The sequence below is a fragment of the Notolabrus celidotus genome, chromosome 23, assembly GCF_009762535.1.
Source record: "Notolabrus celidotus isolate fNotCel1 chromosome 23, fNotCel1.pri, whole genome shotgun sequence".
Classification (NCBI taxonomy): domain Eukaryota; kingdom Metazoa; phylum Chordata; class Actinopteri; order Labriformes; family Labridae; genus Notolabrus; species Notolabrus celidotus.
In genome coordinates, this window is record NC_048294.1 from 8,143,527 (window position 1) to 8,164,533 (window position 21,007).

Consider the following 21,007-nt stretch of genomic DNA (forward strand, 5'->3'; position numbering starts at 1 on the left):
GTGTACCATAAAAGGCCAGAAAAGTTCAGCTGTAAAGTGATCTTCCTTTGATGCAATTATTTCTAATGTTTAAGTGATAAGTAAGCGGTGTTTGCTCTCCCCCCAAAAAAGATTTACATAAGGAGTTTTTGTGCAAAACAGTGAAAATATACAAGAAGTATAAAAAGCAGTAAGTATACAAAAAAGTCAAGCTGTCATAAATGTACAACAGAAGGGTAAGATTATTATATACACACAAAAATGACATTTAATCCCCTCTTATTTGGGGAGATAAATGTAGTACAGCTGCGAATAAAGCAATTCTGCTTTACAGAAAACATTTAAAATCACCGAATAGAAGAAATAGCCCTTTACAAATAAATACAAATTTACTGACTTTTTGGATGCTTTCAGTCTTTAAATTGCTTTTTCTTTTCTTTTATTTCCCATTGACACATTACAAAAAGATTAAAACACAGTAAAAAGGAAAATCATTGGACTTGAATCCTGACACAGAAGTTTCGTGTTATGGATTAATAATTGTATAGATGCTGTTTTTTTATTATTTTTCATGCCAGTCAAAGTTACACATTTTATCGTGATTTTTTTTTTTTTTTTCACTCTTCGGCTCGGCACTATTTTGTCCTGTATGTTGTGGATATGTGTTGTTAAAAATTCAAAATCCAATAAAACTTGAGTCATAAAAAATAATTGTATAGATGCAATTCCAATTCCAGATATTGCAAAATACAACAACATTTCATAAAACACGATGACATTACGGACCCAAAGACAATAGGAAGATTAAATTCAGTGGTGGGTCATATTGTCCTGAAGACAAAATATATATATTATTTTCAATTTTCCGTCACATGGAACAAACATCATGTGGATTCATATTACACTCAGCTATCAGGGAGATGTTTTAAGTTTAAAGCATGTTTTGATGTGAATCAGCTGTTAAAGGTGTTGCACACAGCGGAGACGCTCAGCTGGGGGCTGCGGCTGAGTTACAGGTCTCCACGTTCGCTTTTTAAAGAGGAACACTAATGATCAGCAACTGCTGCCAACAACGACACGGACAGGAAGGATGACAACTTTAAACAGGACATTTCCCCTCCTTTGGATACAAAGCCAACAGACTGGTTAGAATTGCTAGTACACTATGTTTGCAGACCAGCAACATCAACGTCTGAGCTTTTCTGCAGCTGGACTGATTACGACCTTGTTGCGTTCCCGGCTGACACCTGACCGCGTACACGGTTATTTTTCTCAATAAGAACGAGTAGGTAGAAAACTGGACACTGTGAGTCAGAAGCACTTTTCTGTTAGTATTATGAGCCTTAACATTATAAGATTATGTTCGCGGAATATTTTTATGAGCTTGATCGTTGATATTCAGTGTTAAACATGTTGTACCCGTATTCAATACCGTCAATTATATGCATTTTGTTGCTGTAGAAAATATAATTTAGGGGGAAAAAAACGTATTTGGCCATGTTTTTGACGCAAGAATAATAATGTTTTTATTATTGATTAATCGATAATTGATCATTAACATTTTCCTAATATCCATCATGGAAAATACTTAAAATGTACATCCAACATTTCACAAAATACAACAACATATATATGTTGTTGTATTTTGTGAAATGTTGTGTAGTTTTTTCTTAAATATTGTATTGTTGTTCCCTTCAGGTCCATCGTAATAAACTACTATAAAGCTTTAATATGGTCAGAAGCTCCCACTGTATGCTTCGTCAACATTACATTAATGGATGCACTGCCCCTTTAAATCGTAAACTTCCGCCCTCCTGTACTTCCTCCTTGGTCCTATCAGGCTCGATCAATCGATACACGTCACAATGATCGCCTCCTCAGAGTAGTCGATCCCTCTGCATCGACGATCGGCTGCTCTGGCCTGGCTGTACATCTCGGTTTCTGCTGTGTTGTTGTGTAGCTATCAAAAACATCAAATCATGCCCGGTTAGACAGCCCTTAAAATAATGTCTTTACCGTGAACGCAGGCACATCAAGTTACCTTTTTAAACTTGTGTACAGCCTGATACTGTAGCTCTCCGTGTGAGTAGTATTTTATTTGAAACAGGCTTCTGAGAAGTATTGTTGTGCTGAGCCGAGGCCTTGTCGCAAACCTGACCACTCGCAAAGTCTCAAATACCCGTCCGGGATTTCATGTTGAAGTCGTCAGGGTTTTGGTTTAATCTTAGTGTTTCCCCGTCGGAAGATGGACACTGATAAATTCAACTATGCTTACAGCTGTGACCTGGACATCAACGTTCAACTTAAGATGTAAGTTTTGGACTTACTGCTTCGCTTTTGGTCAAGCGGTGTAACTAATCTATCTTGTGACTTGACAGGATGCTCGCTGTGTGTGTGTGTGAGTGAGTGTGAGTGTGAGGGTGTTAAACAGCTGCTGTGTCTCGTTGTTTTATGTTTTTGGGACTTTCTGCTTCGACTACGTGAATATGGACTATTTGTGCATAACATTTTAATGAAGTAGTTTAGTAACATGATACAAACACTGAGTCAGGTGTTATAACGAGTCAATGGAGATTTGTTTCTCCTGTGTGGGTTCATTTAGTCATTTGTTCGATTAGATGAACTCTTAATGAACAATTCAAACTCTAAATATGAAGATTTGTTTCTGCTTTTCTTTGACTGTGGCTGCAAAATAAATATGCCACTTCAGGCTCCAGGCAACAATGGTGGATGTTTTATGTAACCAACTGATAAATAAATAAAAAATACAGAAAATTTACCAAATAATCCAAAATAAAGCACCAATAAGGGATTTTTGGGACTTGCATCAATAGTTATTTTTAGAGGATTTTCACTTATATTCTAATATGGTTGCTCTAAAGCAGGGGTGTCCAAACTTTTTTCAAAGAGGGCTATATTTGATGTTGTCAGAATACCTCAGGGCCATTAGCTCCTACTGAGACTTAGGAATCATAAAAGTTATATATGAAATCTCTATTTAATAACAATTTTTGTTTGTTTTTTTCTCAATAAATCAGTAACTACACAGTCCTAAGTTCTCCACAAGCCACATATACATTAGAAAACTTTATCTTCTTCTGGAGGAAAATGGTCGGGCAATGTGGGACAAATATTGTGATTATTTTTCTATGGAAGCATCACGATCTGGATTTCATCAAACTTCTTTTTCATGTTGTTTTTAAGACTATTCTGACCAGCAGACGACATTTTAAGAACTGAATAATTATTTTCCTACATTCTGAAAAAATTTTATTCACCAAATTTTGCCTTTTCTGCACAATTTCATAATTTTGATCTTGTCTTGTGTCCTCTTTTGTGTCTTCTGAACTTTTAGTGTTCATCAAGAACATTTTCACATCATGATAAAACATTAATTTGAAAACCTGTCAACTTTAAGAGTTCTTGTGTTTCTTCTTTATTGCCGTCTTGCAGAATTCCCAGAGCTTTGGCTTTAAAAAATTAGTCCATATGAAGCTTTTTGAGACGTTTCTGGATTGACTTTAGTTTTGTCTCTCATACTGTATATCTCACATCACAAGGACATTTCCATAAAAGAAATATGTACAGTTTCTTGTCATTCTAGTTATTTTTACCTGGTGCTATTCACAATAATTGCAAAAATAAATGGGAAAAATATTTTAAGTTAGTTTCACCCGATTACTGTCAACACATTATCCAGTCTTCATGATTTTAAAAGAGAAATAATTTGGGACCATCCTTAGTAAGACCAACGCCATGGACATAAAAGAAAAGATACATAGCAAAGTTAAAATGTTGACATTGAGTGAGAGGACGAGTCAAACCGGTCTTAATAACATCAGTAAACGGTGTCTGTTTACTCTGTCTCCTCTCCTGTCACAGAGGCAGTTTAGAAGGAAAGCGGGAGCAGAAGAGCTACAAAGCTCTGCTGGAGGACCCGATGCTGAGGTTCTCTGGCCTCTACCAGGAGAACTGCTCAGACCTCTATGTTACCTGTCAGGTGTTCGCTGAAGGAAAACCTCTCGCCCTGCCTGTTCGCACTTCATACAAAGCTTTCAGCACACGATGGAAGTGAGTATGTGGGATATCTGAAACTCAATGTGTTGAAATAAGTAAAAGGACTATTACAAAAGTTTACTTGACCAATTAAAACACTTATTTCCTTATAATACCCTGAATTTCACATTCTTTAGAGCTTAACATGCACCAGACTAATTTGGCTTCAAATCTTGGCGTTTTAAACCTGTTGTTTTTATTAGATTTAACCTTGCACTCTCTCTATTCTCCTCTCCTGCTGTCCTGTGCAGCTGGAACGAGTGGCTGCGGCTGCCTGTCAAGTACCCAGACCTTCCCCAAAGTGCTCAGGTAGCTCTCACAGTGTGGGATATCTACGGACCCGGCAGAGCTGTCCCCGTCGGAGGAACCACTGTCACCCTATTTGGCAAATATGGGTAAAACTTTCACATTTACTTTTGCTTTTTTAAATCTTTGAATCATTTGCATTAAAAAGTGTCAATTTGATGTGACAGTGTTTAAAACAACAATAAAAAGGAGATACCTAGTCATGAAACATCTTCTCCTGTCCTTTTCTAGTATGTTCCGGCAAGGCATGCATGACTTGAAAGTTTGGCCGGGTGTGGAGGGGGATGGAGCGGAGCCCACTACCACACCAGGACGCACCAGCAGCAGTCTGACAGAGGACCAGATGGGCAGACTGGCCAAGGTACAACACTGCATGATAGGAGAGAAAGGAAGGGAGGATTGTGTTTGTGTTGAATTTGAGAAGAGCAGAGTAGAACTGAAAGGATGGGGGGAGAAGATGGAGGGTTTAAAAGAGGTATTCTGTGTAGGAGACACCTCCTCTATACGTGTCTAAAACATCATCTGTTCCAGGGCCCTGACCTGGAGGTACTCAGTGATGTGAGTACAAGTAGAGGAGTCAGTGTGTTTGTGTTCTGTATGTCTGTGAGAAAGGACTTGGTCCAAATGTAATGTTAGATCAAATTCAGCAGTTTTGCACCACTTGAAGAAAGATTTCCACATAAGAACAATCAAACTTCATAAGATAATGAATGAAAACTGAAAATGAATTTTCCATATTTCAGACCTTTGAACTCTTTGCATTGTTCTGTGCTGGAAACCTTTGTGTTGCTTCCAAATACATTTGGATCGAGGTTTTGGTGTGAACACTGTCCATCAAGGTGTACGGCTGCGTTCTTGAAAGCATCACACACATTACTTTTCTAAGTTTTCTGCTGTTTCCATACGTCGGTGTATTTTGTGGAACTGTGTGCATGTTTTTTCAGGATTTTTGGACCACAAAAAAAGCTTTTTTTCACCTTATTGCATTTTTTTTTTCAAGGAGTTCACACCATCTTAACTTCTTCTACTGTATATGGATTGGCTTGTTATTCAGTCATCTAATTCTTAATAGAAACATCAATCTTGTAAGCCAATGATGACTATATACAAACAACCATACAGGGCATTCAGGTTGAGCCAGGACACTGTCATTGTTCACAATCCACTTGGCATTTTGAGAAACACCCCTGTGTATAGATCAAAAGCAAAGCAAACTTTGCCCCTGTGATGAATGTCTGCAAAAACATTCATCACTTACTCCAAAGTAGCACCTATTCATCTGTTTCTGGTGAGTCTGTAAATAGTGAGTCACACAGAGGCTTCACTTTGGCTTACTTCAGCGGTATGAACCTGGACAAGAAACCAATCTTCCTGTGATGTACTCGCCATTAATGGGTCTGAAGATTGCTGGAATAACAACTGGGGATGTTGTGCAGCGATTGGTGTCCTGGCTCATTCAATTCCAAACCTACAAACTTGTCTAGAGGTGAGAAAGAACTCAGATAAAAAGTCTTTTTTTTGTTGAGACGAGACAGGATCGTTTCAGTCTGTGAGTGAACAATGTCAAAATCGGTTAGCTTACCGTTGGCCTTCTTGCAGGTCGACGTCCACATGCCTGTGCTGGTTATGCATACAGATTTATCTCCATGTTCTAGATCCAAATACTGCCAAACCACACCACACTGCAGGATGCCATCAGTCATGTGCTTGTTTATGCCCGGGTAGTAGAGCATTATAATATTCGAACAGTGGTGGGTGGCTACACTTAAAGCTTAGACCCAACATATGATAAGCACTTCAGGCCTGGCATAATAAAAATATGAATAACTTGTGTAACTGAATGGTAATTCTTGTGCTGACTACCAAGGGTGACCACATCCAATCGTTTGTCAGCTCTGTCCTTGAGAGGAGAAGATCACCACTGATGGGAGATGAGATGTCATCACGGCGGATTGCGTCCCGCCTGCTTCTGCTCTCCATACAAACTGTTTTATCTGCATTCACCAAATCCTTCTGATACATGTATGGTCAATACTACATGAACTATAAACAAACAGTCATCAGAACTCCTCTCATACTATAATCCAGACCCCCCCCCCCCCTGACAGACTCTGAGTTTTTCTTTAGAGAAATATTTTCTAGGCTGCTTCCACTTCAACATGTTGTTTGAAAGAGTGAGTACTAACTCTAACCAGCTGAGTTTTGGGCTTCCTGTTCATGGCCAAATGTGTGCTTACATTCCTGACACCCACAATGACTTATGATGAGTGGATTGGCTGGTGTGTGAGCAGTGACGCTGGATTGGCTGCTGCCACTGGATTTGTGCATGATTGGTTGAGCTGTTTGCACCCCAGCCACCCTGTTGACCTGTTTTGCTGCAACGGATTCTCAACCTCTGTATTTTTTTAAAGGTTTTGGTAAAGTGTTTTTTTCTTCTTTCCCGTCCCTCTGTCTCTCTCCCTTTTTTTTCCTATTTCTTTCTAGCTGACAAAAGCCCATCGACAGGGCCACATGGTGAAGGTGGACTGGCTGGACCGTCTGACCTTTAGAGAGATTGAGATGATCAACGAGGTGAGATGGGTTACTTTAAATGTCTCTGAAAACAGCTTTTTGTGGTTTTCATTGGTGGAAAGTGCTGCCTTGTTCCAGACCATAATACCGCAACAGAGTTCAGGTGGATTGCTAGGAAGTTTTGTACAGAAATGAATGATCCTCAGAGGATAGTTTGTACTGATGTTGATAATCCTCTGACACTACTACTTAATAATGTTTGTGGTTTCACTTTATTGACAAACTTCTTAGTGGGTTACTGGAAGAATTAGTTCAGACATTCGGACTGAACCTGTAGCTTTTTTTCAAAGATATTAGCACGGTTTATGACTTCAAAAAGGCTGAATTTCAAATATAATATTGTTAATAGTTTAAGATATATAAAACTGACTTTTATTCAGGATGAGTGAATATAATTAAATATATTTCACCTGAAAAAAAAAAAAAAAAAAGTGGCATTTATAAAGTCGAAGAAAACTAATTTTTCCGCCGCGGGCACTTCTGCTGCAAAACATCACATACTGCACTGTAATTCTGTTCAGCCACAGCCCTGTCTTTCTCTTTGTCAAAAAGCTTCTGCTATTTTAATATTTTACTTTTCCATATTATGATTTCATCAAACTGTTTCGCCCCAACTAGATACCTTCAAATTAACACCATTGTGGTTAGCTTAAGCTCAATTTAACCCTCCTGTTATGTTGCGGGTCAATTTGACCCATTTTAAAGTTCAAAAATCTTAAGAAAAATGTTAAAAATATTTTTTGCAGTATGATACTTCTTCTGCTTGGCTTAATTAGCGCAATCAACATCTAGAATAATTTATCAACATCACTTCATAAAAAAAATAATAATAATAAAATGCAAAATAAAATTTAAAAAATTGGAGTCATGTAAAATTATTGTAATTATATTTAAGGCTTTCCAATGTACTTTAAAAAACGATTTTAACATGAATTAAATTTAAAAAAATGAGTGAGTTATCCTCATTGAACCATGATCTGTGAGGATTAAAAAACACCATTGCACTAAATATTGATTTAAAAATGAGATTAAAACATGTTTAATGTGATTTTTGGGTTCTGACACCTTTTGGATAATTAAATATGCCCCGAGTCAAATTGACCCAGGAACATTATTGCTGTCCCTAAGAAATGAACATAAAAGGAGGGTGAAGAAATGTTAGCATGCTAATATGCAAAACTAGATTGTTAGCTTGGTAAACACCATACCTGGCAAACATCAGCAAGTTAGAACTGGAGTTAAATATGCTACCATTAACAAGTAGATCGACTTAGTAAGTGACAGGTAAGCATTTAGTCGCTAAAGAGCCAGACATCCCTTGATAGCTGGTGGAGACCAAAAACAGAGTGCAAAAAAGAGCACATATTTACCGTATATTCATCCCATAGTCAAACAGTCAGTTAATATAAGTTTAACTGGGTGGCTGGTGGCCTAGCGGTCTAAGCGCCCCACATACAGAGGCTACTAGTCCTCGTTGCAGGGGTCGCCGGTTTGATTCCCGGCTGGTTGACCATTTCCTGCATGTCTTCCCCCACTCTCTACTCCCCACATTTCCTGTCTCTCTTCAGCTGTCCTATACAATAAAGGCAAAAAGGCCAAAAATATAACGTAAAAAAAATATATATATAAGTATAATTGATGCATGTGCCATGAGTCCTTCTTATTTTAACCATATACTGCATGTTGTCCTGTAAGTTGAATGTAAATATTTTGTATGTTTGTTTCTGCAGAGTGAGAAGCGAAGCTCTAACTTCATGTACCTCATGGTTGAATTCCCTCGTGTCAAAACCAACGACAAGGAATACAGCATCGTGTATTATGAAAAGGTATCTAAGCACATTCCAAGGTGCTCTCTAACATGTTGTATTCATGTGAAGAACTTTGTTGCGACTATAACTCTGGAAACAAAGACGTCTGATTGGTTGACTTCCTTTTGTCTCCACTCAGGATGGAGACGACGCTTCACCCGTCCCCACCAGCTGCGACATCGTCAAAGTTCCTGATCCACAGATGGGGATGGTGAGCGAAGACACACACACACACACACACACACACACACACACACACACACACACACACACACACACACACACACACACACACACACACACACACACACACACACACACACACACACACACACACTACAGTTTTTTACAGTGTTATATTTATCTCAGGTTTGTGAGTTTATATTGTTTTTTCTTTGTTTATGGACTCTACAGGAGAACCTGGTGGAGAGTAAGCATCACAAACTGGCTCGTAGCCTCCGCAGCGGACCCTCAGACCACGACCTGAAACCCAACGCTGCCACGCGAGACCAGCTTAATGTAAGTAACAAGGGGGTTTTAGCTTTTAATGGAAAAAAAGATACACACACACACATGGGCCTGCTTTTGAGCTGTGACTTTAAAGATGTCCAGAGATAAAAAAGCATTGTGTATTCTAGCTTTCAGAGCTTTGGAACAAACAGTAACTCTAATCCTAGTACCTCAGGACCCTGCTGTTTATATAGAGCAGCAGTGGTTGTGTAATGCAGGCTGGTGTTTGATCACGCAGGGTGCTTAATTCCTTAAATAAATAACAGACATAACACCATTCTTTTTTTTTTTTCAACTTTATTTTTAGAAAATGTTCAACATTTTAGACAGACTTACATAAAAAAATGTTCAAAAATATAGAATAGACATCAGTTGTCACATTTGAATGTCAACACCCATAATACATAAATTAAATAAATTAAATAAAATAAATTAAATAAAATAAATAAAATAAATAAAATAAATAAAATAAAATTAAATAAAATAAATTAAATTAAATAAATTAAATAAATTAAATAATAAATAAATCAAATAAATCAATAAAATATATAAATAAAAATAATAATAATAATAATAAATAAAATAATAATGATAATAAATAAGTGGAAGAAAATAGTATTAAGGAACAATAGACATATTACATATAATAAAAAACAAAGAGTAAGTTAAGATTGCACACATCAGTCCTCCAGCTCCAAGGAGAAATCTAGAGAATGTACATAGTTCAAAAAAGGGATCCCAAGTAACATGAAATGATTTCACCGAGCCTTTTAGTGTAAACCTAAGCTTCTCAAGCTTCAAGTTATACAGCACCTCGCGGATCCAATGAGAATGTGAAGGGGGGCGGGGGAGGCCTGTTTTGAATTTTTAGGGACACAACACCATTCTAATGGAACAGAGGTACTCAGAAAAATACAATAAATAAAGTAGTTATAACAGGAAGGCCATGTCATGCATGAACTCCAGACATTTTCTAGGTCATTTTAAGGCATTCAGGCCTTGATGTTTTTTGGTAACATGTTTTTCTGTGTTGGATTGAGCGTAACATACTGAGTATGGTTTAGATGGTTGGGTGGGTGGCGAGTGTTTATATCACTAAACCATGTATTGGAAAGTTTTCACACCGCATACACAAGAGTGAAAAAACAGCAGAACTCTGCGTAACGCGATCAACATCATCACTGAAAAATTCAACTGTTTGCTTTCCCTTAACAGCCCACAGAAATGTTGATGAGAGCAGGGTTTGAGGGAAAGCCACAGCAACTTTCTTTAGTCAGGCTTGATTGTTCATGAGCTCAGCCTCACAAAACACCTAAGGCCGCTTAACAAAAGTAGAGTGACAAAATAAGACCGAGACTGAGACAGGGGAGACAGTGTGGCAGAGATATAGGAGGATGCAGGCTGACAATGAGGCCAGGCCACTATTTCAATACACTCACTAATAAATACTTACAGATGAACTCAGTTGAAGTTCTTTGATTTGCAGAAATGGAGAAGAATAAAGAGCTGCATCAAATAAAAGCCTGGTATGCCTTTATAGCTGATTATAAATTAACATGTGTGTGTTTGCTGCAACAGATCATTGTGAGCTACCCACCGACCAAGCAACTGAGCTCTGAGGAGCAGGACCTGGTGTGGAAGTTCAGATACTACCTCACCACACAGGAAAAGGTGAGTGTTGTTGTGAACTGCAGCAGGAGTCTTCCTAAAATACAATATCTGCACACATCCAACGCTGTATCTTCTTCTCTCCTCCTCCTCCCTGCAGGCTCTGACAAAGTTCCTCAAGTGTGTGAACTGGGATCTGCCGCAGGAGGCCAAGCAGGCCCTGGAGCTGCTGGGGAAGTGGAGGCCGATGGATGTGGAGGACTCTCTGGAGCTGCTGTCCTCCCAGTTCACCAACCCCACCGTCAGACGCTACGCAGTTGCACGCCTGCAGCAGGCGGACGATGAGGTAGACTTAGAAGAACTTAAGACTTGAGCTTTAAACCTTAAAATAAAAGAAAGACCTTCTTATTTCTGTAAGCTTCTAACTCTCTGGTCTCCTGTATCTAGGACCTGCTGATGTATCTCCTCCAGCTGGTCCAGGCGCTCAAGTATGAGAACTTCAGTGATATCCAAGGAGGCCTGGAGCCCGGCAGCAGGAGAGACAGCCAGGGACTTTCAGATGACTCTGCACTGGACAGGTCAGTGTTTGGACGAGAGGATCCAACAGCTACTCTGACTGTGGGTCGTAAATAAGTCAACACCACCGGCAGCTTTGACTGAAGCCCGGTTGAAGCAGTGCTCTTGTTGTTTTTTACCGCTGGGACCTAAATTTATCCCAGAAATTCTCGCTGGTGGAAGATTTGATTATTTGTCTTTCTCGCAGGCCGTTATGAACTCTTAGGGTGTTGTGATGTTTCTGGCTTCACCCCGCACAGCTGCGGCCAGAATCTAGAAGCAGAGCATTGACTAACCCCCCCCAGCCTCCATAGTCCCGTACTGAACACAGGACTGCTTAAGTTTAAGTACAAGTTCGACTCTGTAATCACCACATCCATTGATTTGTGTCTTCTTTTCTGCTCTGTGTGTAGTTCCCAGATTTTGTCGGGCACGTCTGGACCCTCAAGTGCGTCACAGAAAGGCAAAGACGGAGCCGACAGCGAGAGTCAGGAGGTGAGAAAAGCTACAAAAATCAAGAAGTGAAGTCAAACTGCAGAAAAATACACAGTTATCATGTTCTGTTGTGGCTTTGACATGTTGTCCTGTCTCGTTCTAGCAGGACCTGTGCACTTTTCTCATCTCCCGTGCTTGCAAGAACTCTACTCTTGCCAACTATTTGTATTGGTGAGTTCAGATCAAGTCTTTTTGTCACATTTTTTACAGTTCTTTTGTTTTTGTTTTGTTGTTGTGTTTCATATATCCGTCATTAAAACCTGTGTGTGTCCTGCAGGTATGTGATTGTGGAGTGTGAGGATCAGGACACTCAGCTGAGAGATCCAAAGACTCATGAGATGTACCTGAACGTCATGAGGAGGTTCAGCCAGGCTTTACTGAAGGTAACATTTGATGTACATACATTATGAAGAATAATTCAGTTTTGTTTTTATGCATTTGAATAAATCAAGCGCAACAGTTAATGGTATAGAGTATCTCTGCACTCCATTAGTTAGCATTGAAACTGAAACAGTTTTGATGCCTCTACGTATGAAATATGCTGCATAAATACATTTGTTTATTTGCTTTAGTCGACTACAAAGTCATTGTGCCAGGAGAACACTTTATGACACATGTTTTAGTTTTGCAATAACGTATCTGCCAGGTTTTGCAATCAATGATGAGTGGTACATTTTCATGTTGACACAAAGGTTTTAGGATATTTTTTTCAGCAGTGTGCAGATCGAAAAGTGGCCAGTGGCATGTAGTGTGGCTAAAGGTATGCCACTAGAGCATCAGCGGCATGTGCCCATCTTTTTAGCCGTATGCCACCACTACAAATGTTTGTCTTTGACAACGTAAGAGTTGCATAAATAAAGCGTAAATAAAGGAATGTTTGTTTTTTTCAACCATCGTTTAAGTATGATAGTTTGGCAACGCCTCAGCTACTGGCTAGCCTGTTATCTTTTGTTATTCAAGTTATATTTTGGGGCTTTTTTAACTTTTATTGATAAGACAGCTGAATAGAGACAGGAAACATGGGGAGTAGAGAGTGGGGGAAGACATGCAGTACATGGTCGACTGGCTGGAAGTCGAACTGGCAACCTCTGTGACGAGGACTATAGCCTCGATACGTGGGGCGCTTAGACCGCTCGGCCACCAGCGCCCCGCTAGCCTGTTATCTTAGTGAAAATGTGCACATGCCACTTTCCCCCTGGCATGCCATTGGCAGCTTTTTAATTTTGATGTCACAATTTTTCATGGAGTAAATGTTGATCCACATTGATACAAAAATTAAACCACGAAAAGAACATTGATTGATTTCGATTTTTAAAACAAGAAAGAAAAAAGTGTTACATGGATGACGAAAAAGTAGGTTAGTAGTAAACTCTGAAGTGCCAAAGGTTATCATTTTTTATCTTGTGCACACATGTTAAAGATCTCTGTTGATAATAAAAAGGAAAAAGAACACTGAACTCCATGAACTAAACTTAACTTATCAGACTGTAGCTTCTGTGTTTTTTTCACAGGATGTAACGGTTGATCAATCCTCTCGTCTAAGACCCCTCCAGAAAGTTAATAACCAAAATGTCTAACGACTATTGTTATATTTTTTTCTCTTAGAAACGTCTCTCTTGCAGTTTCTCTGTTAACCACATTCTAATGCACACACTTATTCTTCCCTTCAGGGTGATAAGAGTGTGAGGGTGATGCGATCGTTGTTGGCCGCCCAGCAAACGTTTGTGGACAGACTGGTTCAGCTGATGAAAGCCGTGCAGAGGGAGAGCGGGAATCGCAAGAAAAAGGTAACAGCAGAAGAGCTACATGGAGAAAACATGCTTTATATTTATATTTTGTGTCCCTAAGAGTGTATATGTTTACATCATGTTGGATGTGTGTATGTTTTCCCCCGTAGACGGAGCGACTGCAGTCTCTGCTCGCTGATAACGAGAAGGTAAACCTCTCAGAGATCGAGCCGATCCCTCTCCCTCTTGAGCCTCAGATCCGGATCAGAGGCATCGTCCCTGAGACGGCCACACTCTTTAAGGTACAGAAAAAGTACTTTAATCCTGAGAAATCCTCTGTTCACGCTCTCTGCAATGAGGCCGCCTCATATGGACCAGCACCATGACTTCAGTGTTTCATCTGTGTGTGTTTCAGAGTGCTCTGATGCCAGCCAAACTCATCTTTAAGGCTGAGGATGGAGCCATGTACCCGGTTATCTTTAAACATGGAGACGACCTGAGGCAGGATCAGCTCATCCTGCAGATCATCTCGCTTATGGACAAGGTAAGAATACGATAGCAGGCTTATGGAGGAAGAGGAAAAGATTTGGTGAAGGTTTTTATTTTATGTGAGCCATTCAAGACTCTGAATGAAGATTTTCAGGCAGTTTCTCTTGTTTCGTTGTAGTGATAATTACATATTTTCTCTCAAGGAAAAACAGAGCAGAAGCTATTTTTAGCTCTTTTTATAACCTTGTAAAATGTACGTTTTCTAAATTCCAGATTTCCTTGTCTCTTTTTTGTTTTTATAGCTGTTAAGGAAAGAGAATTTGGACCTGAAGTTGACGCCTTACAAAGTATTAGCCACCAGCACCAAACACGGTAAGAAGACAGCACACATTGATTAAAAACAGGCACCTACAATCACACGACTGCACTCAATAAGCCTTCATTTACTACCTCCATGAAAGTTCTGAATCTGTTTGTGAAGGATTTCCATCAGCAGAACTTTTCATAACACAGAAAAAAAACATGAAAAAAGAAGGAAAAGTTGTTTGAAACTTTGTCAAATGTGCATCACTGCTTGATTTCCATTATTGTTGCATCACTCAGTCTGAAAAGGGAACATTATTTTGTATTCAGGTTTTATGCAGTTTGTTCAGTCGGTTCCTGTCGCTGAAGTTCTTGCAACTGAAGGCAACATCCAGGTAAGCAGAGTTTAAACGATCCACTGCTTTTTACTCTGTAAAAAAAAGAGATACTGCTCCTTTAATCGTACTTTGTTTCAACAGAGCTTCTTCAGGAAGCATGCACCAAGTGAAAAAGGACCATACGGTATCAGCTCAGAGGTGATGGATACTTACGTAAAAAGCTGCGGTGAGTTACTTTAAATCCAATCCACTTTATTTATATAGCACATTTAAAAAACAATCAAGTTTAGCAAAGTGCTGCACAGTGAGGTCAAATAAGTTAAAACACACAGAACATAAAACTCTGTCAGAAAATAAAATAGAATAAAGTAAAAGAATCATGATAAAACAAAACACTGTAAGAGCAAATCCAAATCCAATAAAAGAACAGACAGAGACCACACAATTCTCACGCTGGGTTAAAAGCCAAGGAGTAAAAATATGTTTTAAGGCGGGATTTAAAAGTCGCTAACGTTTGGGACAATCTAACATGGGGGGGTAGCTCGTTCCACAGTTTGGGGGCCACTGCTGAGAAGGCACGACCACCCCTGGTTTTCAGCCTGGTCTTAGGGACCACAAGAAGCTGGGGGTAATGTGCTCTCACTTACGGGTGCCAGTTAAAAGCCGAGCAGCAGCGTTCTGAACTAGCTGAAGCCGTGCCAGGGAGGCCTGGTTAACGCCTACATAAAGTGCGTTACAGTAGTCCAGTCCAGTCGAAATAAAAGCATGTATAACTCTCTCAAAATCATTAAAAGATCAAACCGATTTAATCTTAGATAAAAGCCTCAAGTGATAAAAACAAGATAGTTTTTATGCTTTATATGAAGTTCCCAGTGGTTGTAACTGTGTTTTTCTCTCCCTGCAGCTGGTTATTGTGTCATCACTTACATCCTGGGAGTCGGAGACCGACATCTGGACAATCTGTTACTCACAAAAACCGGTGAGGAAAAAACACACTCTTTAGATCACTTCACTATTAAAATCATAGTTTGTGGAACAGTTTGAGAACGTCACGTCTCCTCTTCCAGGAAAGCTCTTCCACATCGACTTTGGCTACATCCTCGGCCGAGACCCCAAACCGCTGCCTCCGCCCATGAAGCTGAGCAAAGAGATGGTGGAGGGGATGGGAGGCATGCAGAGCGAGCAGTACCAGGAGTTCAGGAAGCAGTGCTACACCGCCTTCCTCCACCTCAGGAGGTTAGACACCAGACGCACAAATACACAGGAGAATGGAAAGAACAGTTGTGTGTGTGCTCAATGTGTGCCAAGCTGATCATCTGAAATATCCATCTGTCCTCTCTGTCTCTGCAGATACTCCAACCTGATCCTGAATCTGTTCTCTCTTATGGTGGATGCCAATATTCCTGACATCGCTCTGGAGCCTGATAAGACGGTTAAGAAGGTAAGTTTGTCCTTAGCTTTCCTGATGAAGCCACAAAAAAACATGTTTTTTGATTGGCTTGTGTGTCTGATTTTTTTTTGTCCTTGTTTGGTCTCCAGGTGCAGGATAAGTTCAGATTAGACCTGTCGGATGAGGAGGCGGTTCATTACATGCAGAGTCTGATTGATGAGAGTGTGGGCGCTCTCTTTGCTGCTGTGGTTGAGCAGATACACAAGTTTGCTCAGGTACATGCACTCAAACATATACACCAAAATAATGTATCTATTTTTCTGTTATCTCAGATATTTGCCACTGTATAAATATTACTGGCTTTTCTGAATAGTTTTTAACATTTACTTTGTTACAACATACTCTATTAAACTATATTGCTTCCAAAAAAAATGCTCAAATGACAACTTTCAGTTCAAAGTTCTGGCAAGTCAGCAAATATGCTTCAATATGATATAAACACTTTAAGTACATATTCTTTTGATCATTGCTGGATGATCTGTTGAAACCAGGTAACTCTCTCTTTAAATAATCATTAACCCTTTTAAAACTAATGAAACTAGCCGTTGTTAAACTTAAATTCTCATCTAACCCCTGAAGACAAGTACACCAGAGACCAAGAGTATCTGTTATATATACTATTGATCAGGGCTCCCACGCTTCCTGGAAAAACTGGATAACCCGGAAAACAGTTGACCAGTTTTCCAGTACTGGAAAACACCTGGAAAATGGGAGAAAAAGTAAAATGTCCTGGAAAATTATTCCAACATGACTGTGTGTGACCTGACAAGGTTGAAAAATAAACATCCCCAATAAACATTTGTGGCAATTTTTGTCATTCAGATCTATTTAGGTCAATTTATGCACTGATCCTCTGATTATTATTATTATTTATTTGTTTCAGTAAGACAGCTTCCAGAGTCCTTTGCTGGCTCTTTTGATTTTTACTTAGCTGATTTTATATTTTTTGAGAAAAGAGAAAGCTGAGATGAGAGTTGCCCATTTGCACTAATAAAGTGAAGTGCTGTACATCTGTAGTTGCATTATTCTATAATCAATTTGCCATCATTTTTAATCATGTAAGAGATGATTTAACCGATAGCCATAGACTGCATTTCTTCAATGTAGACTTCCACTGAGAGGAACATATTAGACTATTTAGGAGCTAAATTAGGAACAAAATTTAGACTGTCATACAAGCTTGATCATCACTGAAAATGTCATTGAAATGTCCTGGAAAATGATCTCTGGAAAAGAGTGGGAACCCTGATTGATGACTGTAAGGAAAATGGTGACAATAAAATGGATGAATTCACAGCCACCTACAGTGTTACAGTGGAAACAGAAGCTGAGGAAGGTTTATGGAATGGAGGCTTTAACTGCTCAATTACAATTACGGCCTGATATCTTTGTGAAGAGATGACTACCTATAGCAACATATCTCTTTAACTAAAGGGAACTGTGCACTGTGCTATAATGTCTTAACTTTCCACTTACTTAATTCTTTCCACTCATTAGTTTTATTCAGCTTTCTGGGCCCCAATGTCTTTCTCTTTGTTTTTTTTTTTCTTTTTCCTCGCACTGTCATACATTTTGTGTAATGTTGTCAAGATATGTTCTTTTTATTTTAATTTTTTTCAGTATGTTTTTATTATTTTATCATTTTCAGAACAAAACAACAAAATTCAGGCCTCATTTTTAGTACAAAGCAGATTTTCAGACAAAGATATGTACTGTCACCCCTTCCCCCAAGCACAGAAAAAAAAAAAAAAAAAAAACACAAATAAATAAAATAATAATAACAGACCTTTGACTCAAAAAGACATGACACATGACAAAAAACAAAGATGAGCAAAGACAAAAGAAACAAACAAACAGACAAAAAGCAGAGAGAGAATGTCACGGAATGTTCTGTGTTGTGTTTTTTCCATGTTTAATGGAAAAAGAAAAAATAATAAAGTTCCAAAATTCTCTCCTTCTTTCTTCAGTACTGGCGCAGATGAGCAGAGACTGAAAAGACAAGACTGAACTGGACTGATGTTCTGTGGCAGGAACACATGATGGTATGGCGCCGACCCCACTGATGCCATAAGCGTATGTGAAAGAAAAGAAGAAAGAAACTCAATGACACTGTTTAAGAGGCCAAGAATGCACTGCCAACCTTTACTGCAAGATGGCTGAACAAAGACAAGGATGTCTTTGTTTGCTTATGTATATATAATGTATATTAATTATTGAATGAATGAATGAAATGTATGGCCAAATAAAAGACTGTTGATACGACTGCATGTGTTGGTCGTTTGTGGTTTTGAATTTACTTGTATTTGTTATTATCTAGCCCCAAAAAGAGCAGCTATGCAGTGTTTATGGTGCGCAACATGTTTCTCAATTGGGCATTGCTGACCATCTGTGGATGGTGAAACCATCAACGCTGGGGGTGGAAATAAGTCCAACCCCCAGAGGGAAGGTGAGTCACTGAGCGGGTGACTAAGCATTTCCTGCCAAATACAGACAGACAAAGAACAGTAAGGCCATGTAATTTAAGAACAAGCTTTATATTTCTTAGGGTACTATCTATTAAAAATGTTCCTTACTTCAAAGTTACTTTGGTGTGTTACATGCTGCCACTGAGGCATATTAACCCTCCTGTTATGTTGCAGGTCGAACTGACTCTTTTTAAAGTTCAAAAATCCCCCCAAAAAATGTTAAAAGACAAGCTGGCAGCCATTGGGACAGTGAGGGACAAATGGGTAGAGCAACATCCACTACTCTATAACCCAGGCCCTAATGTCACAGTGGATAAAAGGCTAGAGGCATTCAGAGGCTCCTACCATTTAAGGCAATATATGCCTTCCAAACCAGCTAAATACAGCATCAAAATCTGGGAAGCATGTGACAGAAGAGGTGTCTTGTGTTCATTTATCACTTCATAAAGAAAAAATAAAATACAATAAACAAAAATCTATGTCATGTAAAACTATTGTATTTATATTTAGGTCTTTCCAATGTACATTAAAAAAAGTTTTAACGTGAATTTTCATGAAAAACGAGTGAGTTATCATCATTGAACCATGATCTGTGAGAATTAAAGAACACCATTGCACTAAATATCAGTTGAAATGGTCAGTAATGGAGCTAATAATGAGATTAAAAACATTTTTATTGGGATTTTTAAATTGAGATTCTCACTTCAGCCTCATTCAAGTTTCAAATTGTTCTCATTGGTTTCTCATTAGTTTCTCCTAAAATTCACTAGGAGAAATAGTTGAGACCATGACATGAGTCTTATTTGAGACTTAAATGAGAGATCTCATTAATGGCTAATTTTCCTCTCTTTTTTTAAAATATTTTTTTTTGCCTTTATTTGACAGGACAGCTGAAGAGAGACAGGAAATGTGGGGAGTAGTGAGCGGGGGAAGACATGCAGGAAATGTTCAACCAGCCGGGAATTGAACCGGTGACCCCTGTGACGAGGACTGTAGCCTCTGTATGTGGGGCACTTAGACTACTAGGCCACCAGTGCACAAAAGAGTCCACCCCTTTAATTGTAATAATCTGGCTAAATCTGGTCAGCCCTTTTGCGGCCCATAGTTTAAATAAATGGTCGGTCATACCTGGTATGAAATCTCTATCTTTTGCAATTTCTCTCAAATTCACTAAATCTTTGTGAAGTTGTTTTGTTCCAAACAGACTTGTAAAGGAGGGACCATATTGTGAAGTCAAAGAAGAGATAATTTCACATCTAAATAGCTGATCTTGCAAGTAGTTCAAATGTTTTAATGAGAATTGTATCTTTGTGGACAATTGCATTGAAATCTTAATTTTGCAGGGCACTATAAATGTTCATGAAAATATGAGCTCAGGCTCTTTCTTTGCTCCATCTGAGCTCAACTTGAGACACAAAAACTGAGTCTGACAAAAACAAATGGATGAGGTTAGATTGAGACAATTGAGAGAGCTCCCTGATTTCTCCACCTGAGCTCAAAAGGAGTCACAAAACTTGAGAAATACCTGAGAATCATTTCAGATTTTGATGAGATCTCCTTTTGAACTGAAAGGGAGACTAAGCTGAGACTTTTTACAACTTTTTTTCTGGAGGCAAGAATGAGAAACAGGAGACATAAGCTATAGTCTCATTGTGCTTTCAAACAGATCTCATTGTTGTCTAGGAGACATGAATGAAACACTTTTGAGATCTCCTCTCTACATTTATTGTCCTATGGGTAAAGTGAAATTCATGTTACTGATAGCGTACTGTCAGCTCTGGAGCTAGCTAGCTGTAGAATGAGATACTGTTATATATTCTCCACATTTAGAAGATTGAGCTACTGCTTTATGTTGAAAGACAAACTAAGTAAAGAAACAAGTTCATGAAGTTAGACATTGAGTCTCTTGAGGGGGAGAAAAAATGAAATAAACCCACCCTTACAAGCTAGCTTAAGTGACAATAAGAGGTCAGTATTCCCCAGCCGCCTTTACAACATGGATTTACGGATTTGTTCTGGTTATTAGCTTCTTTTTGTACTTAAATGTTGTTTTTGTCAAGTATTATCTAAATCAGTGTAGTGTCCACTCTTTTTTCAAAGAGGGACACATTTGATGTTGTCAGAATGCCTTAGGACCAGTGGCTCCTACTGAGACTTAAGAATCATAAAAGGTATATAGGAAATATTTATTTGATAACACTTATTTTAAATTTGTTCTCAATAAATCAGTAACTAGGTAGTCCTCAGTTCTCAACCAGCCTCGTAAACATTTTCAAACGTTATCTTCTTCTGCAGGAAAATGTTTTCATTCGGGTCGGGCAATGTGGGAAAAATATTGTCTCATTAT

General features: G+C 38.8%; 1 protein-coding gene across 4 annotated transcripts; it reads left to right on the forward strand.

Moving 5' to 3' along the window:
* Nucleotides 1-1,836: 1,836 nt before the first annotated feature.
* Nucleotides 1,837-18,457, forward strand: pik3c3 (phosphatidylinositol 3-kinase, catalytic subunit type 3). 4 transcript variants are annotated; one of them, XM_034676957.1, is made up of 25 exons: nt 1,837-2,289; nt 3,862-4,050; nt 4,287-4,430; nt 4,573-4,702; nt 6,826-6,912; nt 8,643-8,738; nt 8,860-8,931; nt 9,126-9,239; nt 10,809-10,901; nt 10,999-11,184; nt 11,286-11,416; nt 11,807-11,888; nt 11,992-12,059; nt 12,166-12,271; nt 13,559-13,675; nt 13,786-13,917; nt 14,031-14,159; nt 14,407-14,476; nt 14,738-14,802; nt 14,887-14,971; nt 15,650-15,724; nt 15,813-15,981; nt 16,096-16,186; nt 16,285-16,410; nt 18,163-18,457. In XM_034676957.1, the coding sequence occupies exons 1-25, from the start codon at nt 2,225-2,227 to the stop codon at nt 18,175-18,177; spliced, it is 2,637 nt and encodes an 878-aa protein (XP_034532848.1). In that variant the 5' UTR covers nt 1,837-2,224; the 3' UTR covers nt 18,178-18,457. The 4 variants fall into 4 exon arrangements, with proteins under 4 accessions (XP_034532848.1, XP_034532849.1, XP_034532851.1 ...); XM_034676958.1 differs by having other exon boundaries at nt 11,995-12,059; XM_034676960.1 differs by having other exon boundaries at nt 9,135-9,239.
* Nucleotides 18,458-21,007: the final 2,550 nt, after the last annotated feature.

Excerpts from the sequence above, each read along its gene's own strand:
- pik3c3 (XM_034676957.1), top strand. The coding sequence starts at position 2,225 with ATGGACACTGATAAATTCAACTATGCTTACAGCTGTGACCTGGACATC. Across the intron at positions 2,290-3,861 it reads ATCAACGTTCAACTTAAGAT|AGGCAGTTTAGAAGGAAAGC; the intron begins GTAAGTTTTGGA and ends CTCCTGTCACAG. Across the intron at positions 4,431-4,572 it reads ACCCTATTTGGCAAATATGG|TATGTTCCGGCAAGGCATGC; the intron begins GTAAAACTTTCA and ends GTCCTTTTCTAG.